Below are 14,401 nucleotides of genomic sequence, written 5' to 3'. Positions count from 1 at the left end.
TGTCAATGGTAGAACTCAGGGAGAACTCAGGAAGATACACCCATCCCCAAAAACTAACAAGTTCGAAGTGCTGATTTCCACTGAAACTGAGACAGTGAGACTCAATTCACATGTTGGAAAACGTAATGTGTCCCTTTTCAAGGTGAAGCAAATACAGACTGATAATGTCTATTACTCAACAGCAGTTCAAACATCCAGTGAATAATGGTACTCCTTATGGAAACGGCAGAAAGTGATAGGAAGGAACACCATGTGCAGGCAGTGTGTATCCCTGGGACATCATTCTTCATTGTAAACAGGCTATTCTGGCAGAGCTAGTTAGGGAACAGGATGTAGCCAATGGCAGATTGTGGAGCACATGGACAAACGATGCCTGTCATCAGGGCTCTGCTGTCATACTTGAATTATTCCAGTGACTGGCAGAGAAGGTTGAAAATACCAGCTTAACAAAGCTCACAATCTGTAGCTTTGCCACCAGAACAGACCTTGGCGCACTGGTTCTGTGTCAAGTGGAAGACCTGAACAAGAGACCATGTTTTTTGACACCTGGGTGGTGACTTCCCGGACTTGTGCCACAGGGTTGAGAACTGTAAGGATACTCTAAATTGGTCATCTGTGTATCACATATTAGAGACAGTTACCCAGGTAGCTGATTTTGTGTATATGTGAATGTGTGTGTGTGTGTGTGTGTGTGTGTGTGTGTGTGTGTGTGCACAATGATCTTTTAGATTAGGTGACAGTCCGTCCAGTCCAGATAACACAGGTTGTAGGAGACCCATAGTATCCGTATAAGATCCAAGGAAACATCCCCCACAGGCAAGAGTATTAAAATTGTAGTGGCCTACTGTCAAAGCATTTGCAACGAAGTGCCTGAGTTAGAAATGGTCCTAAAAAGCTGTGAAACTCACATTATATTAGACACAGAAAGCTGGTTAAAACCTGAAGCTGACAGAAGTGAGATTTTTGGTGAAAATTTAAATGCATGTCAAAAGAATAGGCTAACAGGGAATGGAGAAAGTGTATTTGTCACAGTACACAAGCAACTCAAATCCACCAAGATAATTTATAATTTTTAAAATTAAATTGATAAGGTAGGTCAATGAATCTTATATGTGTGAGCACTTTCATTCTAACTCATAAAATTAAACCCGATATGTAATAGCCTGCCAATGAGGACAAAATATTTCACATTCTGTTGTGAAATAAGAGAGAATGGTTTGTCTGAGAGCACCTAATGATGTAACAACTGACCAGGAGATGTGAAAGAAGGACTATGCAAGCCAAAGCTACTTCATCATGGAAGGAACCAGTAGGCTTACAGTGTTTACAGAATACTGATTTAAATTTAAAAAAATACATAAACAAGTTGAAACACACACAAAAAGAGAGTACAAGGACAAATAACACATTAGTGAAAAAAGTTCGTAACCATTATGAGGCACTTCTGTACAGAACTTCTGTATGGGAGTGTGCCACAAGGCAACTTTGCAATTTGGATTTGAACACTTGGAATTTATCACTCAGTTTTTTTCAGTTCTGATGGAAGCTTACTGAAATTGAAACCTGCTAAATAGTGCATGCCATTCTATGCATTAGATAAGGATGTATTATTCCTGTGCAAATCATTTTTCCACCTACCATTCACTGAATGAATGTTGCACTATCTTTGGAATAAGTCAATCTTGTCAACAATAAACCTATGGTGGAGGATATGTACAGGAATGGCAGAGTTAGGATGCTATATTATCTGAACCATGGTCTACTTGCTGTCTACCAATGGACACCAACATATGTTTGACTACCCTTTTACGGGCTAATAATATTGGTTTTAGAAAACAGAAGTCAACAGAGGATGCTGTAAGCAAAGCAATAACTTTAGCAAGAAACATAGCTGAGATGTTTGACAGTCTTTGGTGACAAGAGCTTTTTGACTAAATGAAGGAGTTGGATTGACCTGCAGCACTGTTCATCAATCTGAAAAACCACTGACAGAAAAGAGAAGGAATTGGCACATTCCCAGGTCAACATTTTAAAAAAGAGATCTTCACAGGTGGCCTGTGATTCTGTGTTGTGGGATTTGATGTTGGATTTATACCTAAGAAAGCTGTAAGATAATTAGTAAGTCTTAGCTCTAGCAGTATAATTATGCCAATGATGTTATGATCACCTTGAAGGGTAGCTTGAGAAGCAGTCTGGAAACAGGTCATAACATAGTTCTTCAACAATTGCATGTGTTGGTGCCAAAGAATATTCCTATAAATATTCCCCCAAAATTGATATGAGGCACTGAGAACCATAAGGGCCTAATGCGCACTTTCGCTGAGCCCATATTTAAGAAAATATGAGAGAAACCAGTGAGACAGTTTTTGTGAATGTTCATACAGACAAAGTGGGCCAACAGCACAGATAAATCTGACTCACCTGAAGATCAACAGATATCAGAAGCATGAATAGATGCTACAATATCACAATTGATGGTGATGATTCTCAGTGCATCATATATCCACAAAATGAGAATGAAAGGGCAGCACTGCCATGCAAACTGAAAGAAGGTACGGTGCATAACTCTCAAATGCAGCTAAGGGATAAGAAGTGGTGAAGTTGTCAAATCACAACAAGATTTCCATACTTTAATACCAGTACATACAGCTGTGTAGTCAGAATACCTACAGTTTTTAGTGCTGTAACAATTTCATAATTTGATTTCTTTATATCAAAATCCTTCTGCCATAAATGTATTCAACCTTATTAAATCTGATGCTTCTTTGCTTGACATTGATTTTTGGCTCCTAAACTTTCTGCAAGTGTTATGAAAAATTTACTGGAATGTTGTATAACAGTTTTGTCCAGCTATTATCTGCGTCACTTTTAAGTATATTTTAGTGACAGAAATGGAAATACTATGTATATAACTGATTTCAATAACTTACAATTTAATAAGGCTTGAAATGGGATTTTTCTCTTTCTTCTAATTTTGGCCAACTGTGGATCACAGATAGGCCTACATGAATCCCTTGAACTTTTTTCTGTTCTGTTCAGAATTATTTTACTTTTTCATGTTTTACTTTAACCTACTTTACAGATGTTAAGATATTGTCAGTTCTGGCATATTCTGTTGATATATTCAGCTATTTTCACTTATGGTTTGAAATTCCAAGTATTTTGAATCATTCATGTGGCGAGTAACTCTTTTGCGCATTCTGTGTATTGTGACTCGCTGAAGTTTCAAAGTGCCACCGTGCAGTTATGCGCATCATCTACATGCGGCGCTGTCTGCCAGCCATGCAGCAGCAGTGCCACCTAAGCGGCCAGCCAGCCAGCCAGCGGCCGCTAGACTCGGACTCAGTTATGATTTGACTGTTAAAGCGTACACATATCTTACTCTGTTTACTTGATCTGTGACTTTCATGTATTGCGTCTTCCTTGAAATATATTTGTTCAACTTGAAGTTCTAACAATTGGGGATGAGGATGGAATTTTCCTTTTCCATCGTTGACCCACATGTTTCCATGGCTACTTTAGAGCAACTATTGCAAGGTCTCATAGAACAGCAAACGCTTCTCACAAACGCGACTTGTGATTTTGCCGCAGCATCAAATGCGGGGGCGTCTCTCGTCGTTGCCTCTACCTCCTTTTCCTCCTTACGACGAGACGGCGGAAGACTGGTCCGATTACGAAAAATGTCTTCGACAGCACTTCTTGGCATTTCATGTCGCGGACGAACAAACATGTAAGTCTCTGTTCCTTTCATGGATTTCACCTCAAATGTATCAATTGTTGTCGCAATGGGCTCCTTTGAAAGATCCTGCGTCTTTGTTCTTTGCTGAAATGTGCTCACTTCTGTTTGTCTATTTTCAAAAGCAAACGCATGTGGTAGCCTCTCATATTGCCGTTTATCGTTGTCAAAAACAACCGAATCAATCATATCGCGCTTGGGCTGCTGAACTTCACGGCCTCTGTAGAAAGTGTCAATTTGTTACTAACGTTCACAAAGAAACCTACACCGATTCCATGGTACGGGATGCTATTATCTGGTCGGCGCCCGACAAAGAAGTTAGGCAATGTGGCCTTCAGTTGGCAAATCTGACTTTAGATGAAGTCCTATCCATCGCTCAGTCTTTTGAAATTTCTCGAGCCGCTGGAGCGCAAATAGAGGCATGGGGCGACATCAGGGGAATACAACCTCTGTGCAATGTTGACGAAGCGTGTGGCACGTCCCCGCCAGCCGACGTGGCCGCAGTACGCTCCCAAGTGCAGCCTCGGCCTAACCGTAAACAAACCTCTAAGAAACTGCAGCAAAACCCACGGCAACTTCCTTCATGTCCGCGGTGTTTTACGAAACATTCACGAGAAGATTGTCCACAACGTTGGGCCATTTGTCACAAATGCAAAAAAAAAAGGGTTATGTGTCATCCGTTTGCAAATCCGACAGCACACATGATGTTCATGAACATGACACTGATTCTGATTCTGTGTTGTCTGTCAGTTGTGCTTCTTCCCTTTCAGGGAAGTTATTCCTCACTGTCCAAATACTTGGTCGAGATGTTCGCATGCAGGTGGATACTGGTTCTGCTGCCACTATCATTAATTCTCAGACATATCTTCAGTTGGGTTCTCCAATCCTGTCACCTGTCACTAGGCAATTAACGACTTACAATAAACAGAAGATTTCTCTCTTGGGACAATTTGATGCTGAGGTATCTTACAAATCTGTTGTTCGCACTGTTCCCATATTTGTGGTCGACCATAGTAATGCGGAGAATCTTTTTGGTTTTGATGTCTTTTGCGTTTTTGGGTTCTCCATAGATGACTCTGTCAATATTGTCTCTGATGCTATTCCTTATGCTCAATTGGATTCCCTGTCGACAACATTTTCATTCCTTTTTTTCTCCTGGGTTAGGCTGTGCAAACGACTTTGAAGCTCATATCACACTCAAACCCACTGCTCGGCCTAAGTTTTTTCGGGCTCAGCCCATTCCTGTGGCCCTTTGTGATCAGGTCAAACGGGAGCTGGATCATCTTACTGCTTCAGGGGTCTTGCTTCCTGTCACTTCCAGTGAGTGGTCCTCTCCTGTCGTTGTCATTGCTAAGCCAAATGGTGATATTTGTCTTTGTGACTATTTCAAAGCCACTGTAAATGCTCAATGCCTTATCGACACTTACCCTATGCTTCGACCTGAAGAATTGTTCACTAAACTTGCTGGAGGCCAGAATTTTTCTAAACTTGACCAGTCAGAAGCTTATCATCAACTTCCTCTCGACACTGCTTCCCGGCAGTTTCTGGTCCTTAACACATTTCGGCCTCTATCAATACCAACGATTGCCATTCGGTGTTACCAGGACGACATTGTTGTCACTGGCTCTACCACTGACAAATATCTTCAAAATCTCCACACACTTTTTCATGTCTTACAGACTGCCGGTCTTAAGTGTAATCTCCAGAAATCAAAATTTTTTCAGGCATCTATCACATACTTGGGGTTTCAACTCTCTCAGGATGGTATTCATCCGCTTCAGCAAACTGTCGCTGCGATCGATGCCCTTCCTCGCCCTACATTTGTTAAGGAACTGCAGGCCTTCTTGGGGAAAATAGCATACTATCACAAGTTTTTACCGTCTGCTGCTTCGGTGGCTCAGCCGTTGCATCGCCTGTTGCATAAAAACGTGCCCTTTCACTGGTCCGTGTCATGCGATACGGCTTTCCAGAAATTCAAGACTATGCTGGAACAGGCCCCGTGCCTGGCTACTTATCGACCTGGCCAACATCTTGTTCTTGCCACGGACGCCTCACAATACGGGGTCGGTGCAGTCCTTGCACACCATTTTTCTCACGGTTCTGAACAGCCCATTGCTTATGCAACGCTCACGGATGACCAAATTGAAAAAGAAGCTTTGGCCATTATTTATGCTCTTCATAAGTTTGGTATTTTTCTCTATGGATCCAAATTTCATCTTGTTACTGATCACAAATCACTTGTTTCCTTGTTTCATCCATCAACATCACTTCTCGACAAGGCTGCACACCGCCTCCAGTGTTGGGCTCTTTACTTGTCTCGTTTCAATTATGAGATTCATTTCTGGCCGAGGGCTCAACATGCGAATGCTGATGCACTGTCTCGCCTTCCCATGGGTCCTGATCTGACATTCGATATGGACAAACTTTTGTGTTTCCACCTGGATGTTGCCGAGCAGCGGGTTGTGGACGGGTTCCCCATCACCGGGGACAGGTTGGAGGCTGCTACAGTTTCTGACCCTACCCTCTCCCAGGTTTTACACTGTATTCAGTAGGGTTGGCCAGATCGTTCGTCCGCTAAGACTTCTGATCCGTTGCGGAACTACTACGCTTTGCGTTACCGCCTCACGGCTAGGGATGGTGTTATCCTCCTTTCCACCGAAAATGCTTTGCCGCGTGTTGTGGTACCTGTGTCTTTGCGTGCTTCATTCTTGCGCCTCCTTCACCAAGGGCACTGGGGTGTCTCTTGCACAAAATCTCTGGCGCGCCGTCATGTGTACTGGCCCGGCATCGACTCTGAAATCGCACACATGGTCGCATCACAGGCCGTCACCCCGAAGTCAGCTTTGTCACCGCGGCGCTCGCCTGAGAAGCCCTCGGAGCGTATTCATGCTGACTTCACGGGACCTTTTTTAGGTACTTAATGGCTTCTCGTTATTGACGCCTACTCTAACTTTCCTTTCATTGTCCGTTTCACATCGCCTACCACCGCGGCAACCACCAATGCTCTTTGGAAGGCCTTCCCTCTACTCTTGTACTCTGCAATTTGCCTCTTCCGATTTTGCGGATTTTTGTGCCCGTCACGGTGTCATGCATGTCACGGCCCCTCCATTCCATCCACAGTCAAATGGTGAGGCTGAATGACTGGTCCGCACATTTAAGGCTCAGATGAGGAAACTCCTGACTTCTTCTGCTGCTGATGATGCGCTTCTCCAATTTCTGGCTTCTTACCGTTTCACCCCCATGGGCGACCACAGCCCGGCTGAGCTCTTACATGGCCGACAGCCCTGCACGCTACTTCATCTTCTGCAGCCTTCCACCTCACGGCCGTGGGTGCCTTCGCTTGGCCGGTTCACTGCCGACGACCTTGTATGGGTACGGGGATATGGCAGGCGGACAAAACGGAGTCCTGGCCGCATCTTACGACACCGTGGCCAATGCCTGTATGAAATCCAGATGGACACGGGTGTTGCAGTGTGTCATTTGGACCAGCTTCGGCCTCGTGCGCCGGCAACGCCTATTCCGTATGCCGCTACACCACCTTCAGCTCTACCTGACGCTCAGGGTACTGGAATCTCTCATTACTCAAAACGCAGTCCTCTCACCATCATATCGGTGCCAGCACAAGAACTGACACCACCAGGAGACGTGCCCATGCAGGAACCAGATGACCATCATCTGTCGGAGCAACTCTACTCGCCACCTTCTCCTACGGACGTGGACACATCGCCCATGTCTCCTGTTATAACAACCGGACTTGCCACAACGGGCAGATTGGTGCACGAAGCCCAGCAGATTCGACCCCCACGTCTCCTGTCATCTCGACCCGTTATCATCTGGGACACTTCCGTCCGTACGGGAAGCCTCCTCCTCGAGACTTTACGGCCAGTCAAACAACACCTATGGACGTTGGCAATCTACAGGCCACCTCCATCAAGACCTGTGCAAAAACTTCAAAGGGGGGAAAGTGTTGTGACTCGCCAATCTTTCAAAGTGCCGCCGCACAGTTACGCGTGTCCTCTACATGCGGCGCTGTCTGCCAGCCATGCAGCAGCAGCGTCACCTAAGCGGCCAGCAAGCCAGCGGCCACTAGACTCGGACTCAGTTATGATTCGACTGTTGAAGTGTACACACGTCTTACTCTGTTTACTTTATCTGTGAATTTCATGTATTGTGTCTTACTTGAAATATATTTGTTCAACGTGAAGTTATAACACTGTGTAACTCTTTTGCTCATTCACCTATTTCATAGTTACCCTTAATCCCACAATGCCACTTGGTTTGTGCACCTTCACACTACAAATTTATAGAACTCAGACTTATATTTCCAGAGTCTATATTCTTTTAAGTGTCATTATAGAAGTTCTCTTGTTTCCATGTCCTACTTATAGTTTTATATTACCATACTATTTATTGTCCTAATTTATTCTTTGTGTTTAGAATTTTTTGTGCATAGTGCATGCTATTTGCCTTTTTTGTGAAAAAGCTCAGCACCTTAGAATACAGTTAATGATTTAGTTTTCACTTTTAATTACAAATAGACCAGTGCATTATATAAAGAGTACTCTTGTCAGTATAAAATCCTTTGTTCTCACGCTTATTTCTCTCTTTCTTTCTGAATCCTCATCTGACTTTTAATATAAACCCTCAGAAAAAAAGAGAGGGAGAAATTTTATTTGTAACAGAATAATGCACCCTAGATGCTCACACCTGTGTCTGATCGCAGTTATCTGTGCATTCACCAAGTACTTTAAACACTTTTGGATAAGAAAACAAACCTCGTACCTGTGGCTAAACTTTGCAAATAAATATCCAGAAGAGAAGGATCCACTTCACAAGGTTCAAGCAGTTCCTCCAGTGGAATCATTAGCTGAAAAATTAATTTATTGTGAGATCAATACATGGTGGGCTAGTAAATTTTGGTACACTATTTCATCTGTTATGTCATAGCAGACCTGGTCAATTGGAATTCCTAGAACACGCAGAACAGCAACATGTTCACTCCACAGAAGCCTCTTCAAGCTACTTCCATGCCGCTGTTGTAAAGGTATAATAATAAACTGCCCAAAAATCTTATTTCCATAAGATACTGCAGCATATTGTTCCAGAAGATCATTATACCTGGAAGAGTTTTTAACAGTAATCATTACTAAAATCAAACAATGGATTGAGTAAAGACAACCAGTCACCATAAGTTGTAGACACTGACCAGCTGATAGGCACACAACTATGAAGTTAAACATCAAGAGTGATGTAAGGATAGCTCAGAGTACTTGCTAAATAAAAATCCCTCACTGAAACTCTGTACAATTTCTAGCAAAAAGGGTCAGCAATCCATCGTTATTTACATGCCTTACTTAGTGGGGGTAGAGAACCAGCAAATAAAAGTTATCCGAGCTCAACAATTGTTTCCCAAAAGTTTCCAGAAAGTCACTGGTTCCCAAAGATACTGCTAAAATAGGTTGCTTTTTCACAAGTCAAAGTTTACTTTATACAATGAATAAATACACGTAAAAAACAGTTTTACTAAAAGTAACCACAAAGAATATCATTTTTGATAAAGAGGATAAACAAAAATAAAATGCATCTATAACCCTTCTATGTATCCTGTAAATTCCCTCCTAGCGTAATATTAAAGGTGTTCTAATAGTAGCAGTTAAAAAAATATGATACTTTGGTAGAAAAAATCCAGGAAATTGAACATAATGGAACTGGAATAACATGGAAAAATAAAATTTTGTACAAAGATTAATCCATACAATTTTAGTTCTCTTCAGTACATCAATAACTTTCTGACATCTCTGAATATTCTAGTAATAAATTAAGTAACTATGCCACTGATTCAAGAGCTCTGACTGGTGACACAGGCTAATGACAATATTATTATTTGATTCAAAAATAATATATTTCAAAGGAAATTTGATAACACTTCTAAGTTATCAAACAAATGTACAGGAAAAATAAAAAACGAAAATCATAATATTCAAATGTTAAAAAATAAAATTATTTAACTCTGAAGGTGTCGAATTAATTAATTCAGTAGTTCACATGATGTTCTGTAAATACTATCATGAAGGACAGCCTTCACCAATGTACAAAAAGTCAAGTTATAAATCAACACAAAAAAGTATTGCAGGCTACTACTGTACACCAAAAACAAATTAAAAGCTACTGCCAATCTAATCTGATTGTTAATTATGGCACCTACTTTTAGATAATGTTTTAATGCATTACAAAATAATAGGGATAACGTGTATGTTATTAAAATTGTTCAGTGTACAATACATGTCCAAGTGTTTATATCGAATGATGAATAAATACATATATTGGAGAGAAAACGAGAACTGTTGTTCCTACAAAATCAAAAGCAATTTAAAAAAATTTCATTAGCCACTATAAGTATAGACTATCTGATGATCTAGAGTCAAGGTTTATAAACTTCTGTTAGCAGAACTGCAAGAAACAATTTTTATTGTAGAAAAAGGTTACCATTATTACAGCACTTCAATAATTATCATAGTTTTCAAATAAATAGGCTTTGGATAACTGAACGAATGAACAAATAACATCTTCACATTATCGTGAAGAGTAATACGTTGTGTAACTGCTATTTACCCATTTTATATCTGTCTTCTCTATGAGAGAAATATTTAGAGGTCTGGAGAATATTCACATATTTTGCCCTGTAAGTTTGTTCTTGAATTCTATGCAGGTTTTCGCAAGATTAAAGGCACCTATTTTTGAGTATCTCGAAGTTCAGATTCTCCTTCATTTTTGTTAAGCAATGTTACATGCCAAACAAGCATGACGACAAACCAGGTCCCAACTGCATTGTGCTTCTCATATATACAAGTCTGGTGGACTGAAGTAGTCTCCAATAAGTTTGTCTACTATGAGTGTTTTATGTAAACAACTGTGCATGTAGTGTTCGCTGAACTCTGCATTGCTCCTTGGCAGTAGCGATGATGATGACAATGATGATGGTGATGTAATAATAATGACAAAACCGCTTTCTTTACACATTCCAAGAATACCCCATCTCTAACACCACAAGATATCAACTTCTACTCCCATGTAAACAGAAACCCTCTGGTGATAATTGCCCAATGTTGAAACAGCTATTGTTTAAGTGATAATTAAATGATAGATCTATTATGGAGCTTGCAGCTGATTTTCAATTATTTTATTTTATTTTTTATTTTACAACAGTTGTCATCTCTCAACATATCATGCTCTGACTAAATAAATAGAAAGGATAAACTCTTCTTATACCATAAACACAGCAAGCAAGTTTACTTACAGATCATAAAATGATGATACACCTGGTATACAGCTCTTGAAGTCTATTTCAGAATTATGTTGCAACATCTCTCGTAATATGGATTCAAGTAAAATACTAATTCTTGGTTCTAGAAAAAGGTCACTTGCTGAAAGACAAAGAAAAATCTTCAGCTGATGAAGCAATACTCACTGATGAATATTCCAAATATTTGATACTGAAAAACAGCACACTATGCAATAATATTAATGTAAAATATAACTTCAACAATGACAAGCAGAAGATTAAATAACGGAAGGAATAATGGTAACAACTCACTTAACACAATCATTCATCCGAGACTAGCTGCAATGATGGCACAATGTAGTGAGCTGGGACAACAAAGCAATACTTCTGTACATGTGTGTATTTGCTAGTTCTGAAGAAGTATTCATCCAATAGCTAGCAACATTATCAGTCTTGTTTGTGAGCCTTTTGATGATTCTATGCCACAACTGCATGGTGACTTGTTACCTTTACTCCTTTGGAAAATTATATATGAGGGTCATTCCATATATCATGGCGGTTTTATATATTGCAAATGGTGTGCCAATATGGGAATTCCAAAATATGCGTTGAACTGGTAAGGCAGTGTGTATCTGAATGCCAACATAAAATAGGGTTCCAATACAGGAGATCAAGGCAAATATTAAAATGAAACACACATTGGAAAAATGTGTAAATGTATTGTGCGTTAGTACAAATGGTACAAAAATGAATCAAAATCAACTACTGCCCTTCAAAAAAGCCCCCCCCCCCCACCCCACCCCCCGTGCATCCACATAGGTGTAGAATGCCACTGGCATTGCCATTGATGTGAGCCACTTGTTGCTGAAATGCCGTGAGGATATTCATGCTGTCTGTAAAGGTGCCCCCCCCCCACACACACACACGCAATGGCTTCTTCAGTTGTGTAATGAGGCCAAAGTTACATAGACTGAGGTCTGGTGACTAGGGTGGGCGGGAGAGGATTTCCTACCTCCACCACTGTAAACAATTGATGATGGTCCAGCACTGTGGGCTGTAGTGTTATCATGGAGTATGATTGCATTATCCAAAAGTGGCAAACGATTTTGCTGCAGCTACACTGCAGATGGTACAGGTGAAAGTTGTGGTAGAATTGAGCATTGACAGTGCAGCAATCCCTACCAGGGTGACACTCCAGAGTACTGCGGCTGTCATATGCCACAATGAACATGGCATTCAGGCTGATTGTAGTTCTGCATCACACAGTAGCATTTCTGCCAGAGAGAAAGGCAATTTTCATATATGCTTGCTGTTCCACTCTGCTTGTAGCACAGCCAAGCTCATGCTTAATGTTTCAGATGCTGATACTGAGCCATCCTCACATGCAGTCGCAATCTGTTGGTTGATTTTGGTTCTGTTTCCACAGGCTTTTGAATGTATTTACTGTGATTATGGTGATGCCACATTTTTGCACAATATACCATAGTTGCCACAACTTATGGGATGACCCTCATCTAAATTCGCACACACAGATTTGTGTGAGTGTTTCATAGTTACATAATTGGTTTCAACTAACCAGTGACTTCAGTAGAGGACACTGGCAATGTTGTTGTTTTCAGTCCAAAGACTGGTTTGATGCAGCTCTTCATACTAGTCTATCTTGTACAAGCCTCTTTATCACTGAACAACCACTGTAACCTACATACATTTGAACCTGTTTGCTTCATTCATACCTAGGTTTCCTCTACAATTTTTATATTTTTTTATATTTATTCCTCAATCACTGATCATGTACATAATACGGGTTTTGATACGTATACAATAATAAAAATTTGCATTAAAAATTAGACATTGAATTTATATTTTACATTAAATTAAAAGTTAAATGTTTGCTTCGGGGTAAGGCGCTATTATAGAATTCTTGTACTTCATAAACACAGCTGTAAATTAACAGTTTCTGTACATACCTGTCAAAGGAACTGTATGGTAGGTCTCTAACTTCAAGGTATCGTTATTATACAGCTTTATGCCAGTATATTTTGGAGTTACTTAATCTAGTAGGTTCTAAGTCTATATTATTTCTGGTCCTTGTTCCATAATTTTTTTTTTTTTAAGAGGAGAGAGGCTTTAATATAGGGGGTCGGTACAGTTAATATTTTTAATTCTTTGAAATGTGGCTGGCATGGTTGTGTTTGAAATGCCTCAAATTGTTATCACTACTGCCTGTTTTTGTCACATAAACACTATTTTTGGACCAAAATAGTTGCCCCCACAGAATATTCCCATGAGTGGATGAAAGCATAATATGAACACTGAAGCTGTTTCTTATTGGCACCGGTTTTTAATTTGCAGGGTAAATGAATCACACAAGACAGTTTAATGCACAATTGGTTTGTGTGTGCATCACATTTCAGTTGTGGATCCAAATGAATTCCTAGTAGTCTGGCAGATTCACACTCATTTACCTTTACACTTAGTTTGTGGATACAGAAGTATATTAGTTTTCTTTGTTTTTATTTTGCATTAGTTCATTTTTTGTTGCTACTATGTAGAAACATCAACCATTTTCAGTCATCATTATAAGGGTTGTATGATCAGCATATACTATTGTCTTGTAGGACAAAGAACTAGGTAGATCATTCACGCAAATAAAACAATTTTCTGTGTCAGTCACTTATTTATAGATAGCAAAATTAAAATACTCCAGGGAAAGAAAGGCTCGTTAAATATACATTATACAACAGTCATCTAGCACTAGCAAATGAAATATTATGCTTTACCTTGAACTATGTGTTCCACAAAATCAACGACAGTGTTAACAAAGAGTACATCAGTGCCCTAAACAGACGCAAAGAAATGATTTTGAAGCTTAAAATGAGCTGAGGGGTGGCATGTGATACAGAGAGCTAAAAGATGTGGTAATTGTGTATTAATGAAACTGGGGTACAGCTGCATTATAGCATGCTGCTAGCATTATGTGACTAAGGTGGGAAACTAAGTGAGAATGTTCTGGGTATTGTTGTTGTTGTTGTGGTCTTCAGTCCTGAGACTGGTTTGATGCAGCTCTCCATGCTACTCTATCCTGTGCAAGCTTCTTCATCTCCCAGTACCTACTGCAACCTACATCCTTCTGTATCTGCTTAGTGTATTGATCTCTTGGTCTCCCTCTACGATTTTTACCCTCCACGCTGCCCTCCAATGCTAAATTTGTGATCCCTTGATGCCTCAAAACATGTCCTACCAACCGATCCCTTCTTCTAGTCAAGTTGTGCCACAAACTTCTCTTTTCCCCAATCCTATTCAATACCTCCTCATTAGTTACGTGATCTACCCACCTTATCTTCAGCATTCTTCTGTAGCACCACATTTCGAAAGCTTCTATT

The 14,401-nt window shown here is 40.4% G+C and overlaps 1 protein-coding gene across 2 annotated transcripts in view; it reads right to left on the bottom strand.

The window, feature by feature from the left end:
• The window catches only part of LOC124613088 (RNA polymerase II-associated protein 1), a 202,326-nt gene that overhangs the window by 13,719 nt on the left and 174,206 nt on the right, over positions 1-14,401 (bottom strand). For both annotated transcript variants that reach the window (XM_047141675.1, XM_047141676.1), the window contains exons 21-23: positions 11,034-11,160; positions 8,689-8,854; positions 8,519-8,603 (exon numbers count right to left, since the gene is read on the bottom strand). In XM_047141675.1, coding sequence (XP_046997631.1) covers positions 8,519-8,603; positions 8,689-8,854; positions 11,034-11,160 — 378 coding nt within the window. The remainder of the gene's footprint in view (positions 1-8,518; positions 8,604-8,688; positions 8,855-11,033; positions 11,161-14,401) is intronic.

The sequence above is a fragment of the Schistocerca americana genome, chromosome 4 (genome assembly GCF_021461395.2).
Source record: "Schistocerca americana isolate TAMUIC-IGC-003095 chromosome 4, iqSchAmer2.1, whole genome shotgun sequence".
NCBI lineage: Eukaryota > Metazoa > Arthropoda > Insecta > Orthoptera > Acrididae > Schistocerca > Schistocerca americana.
This window is presented reverse-complemented; position numbering and strand designations above follow the sequence as displayed.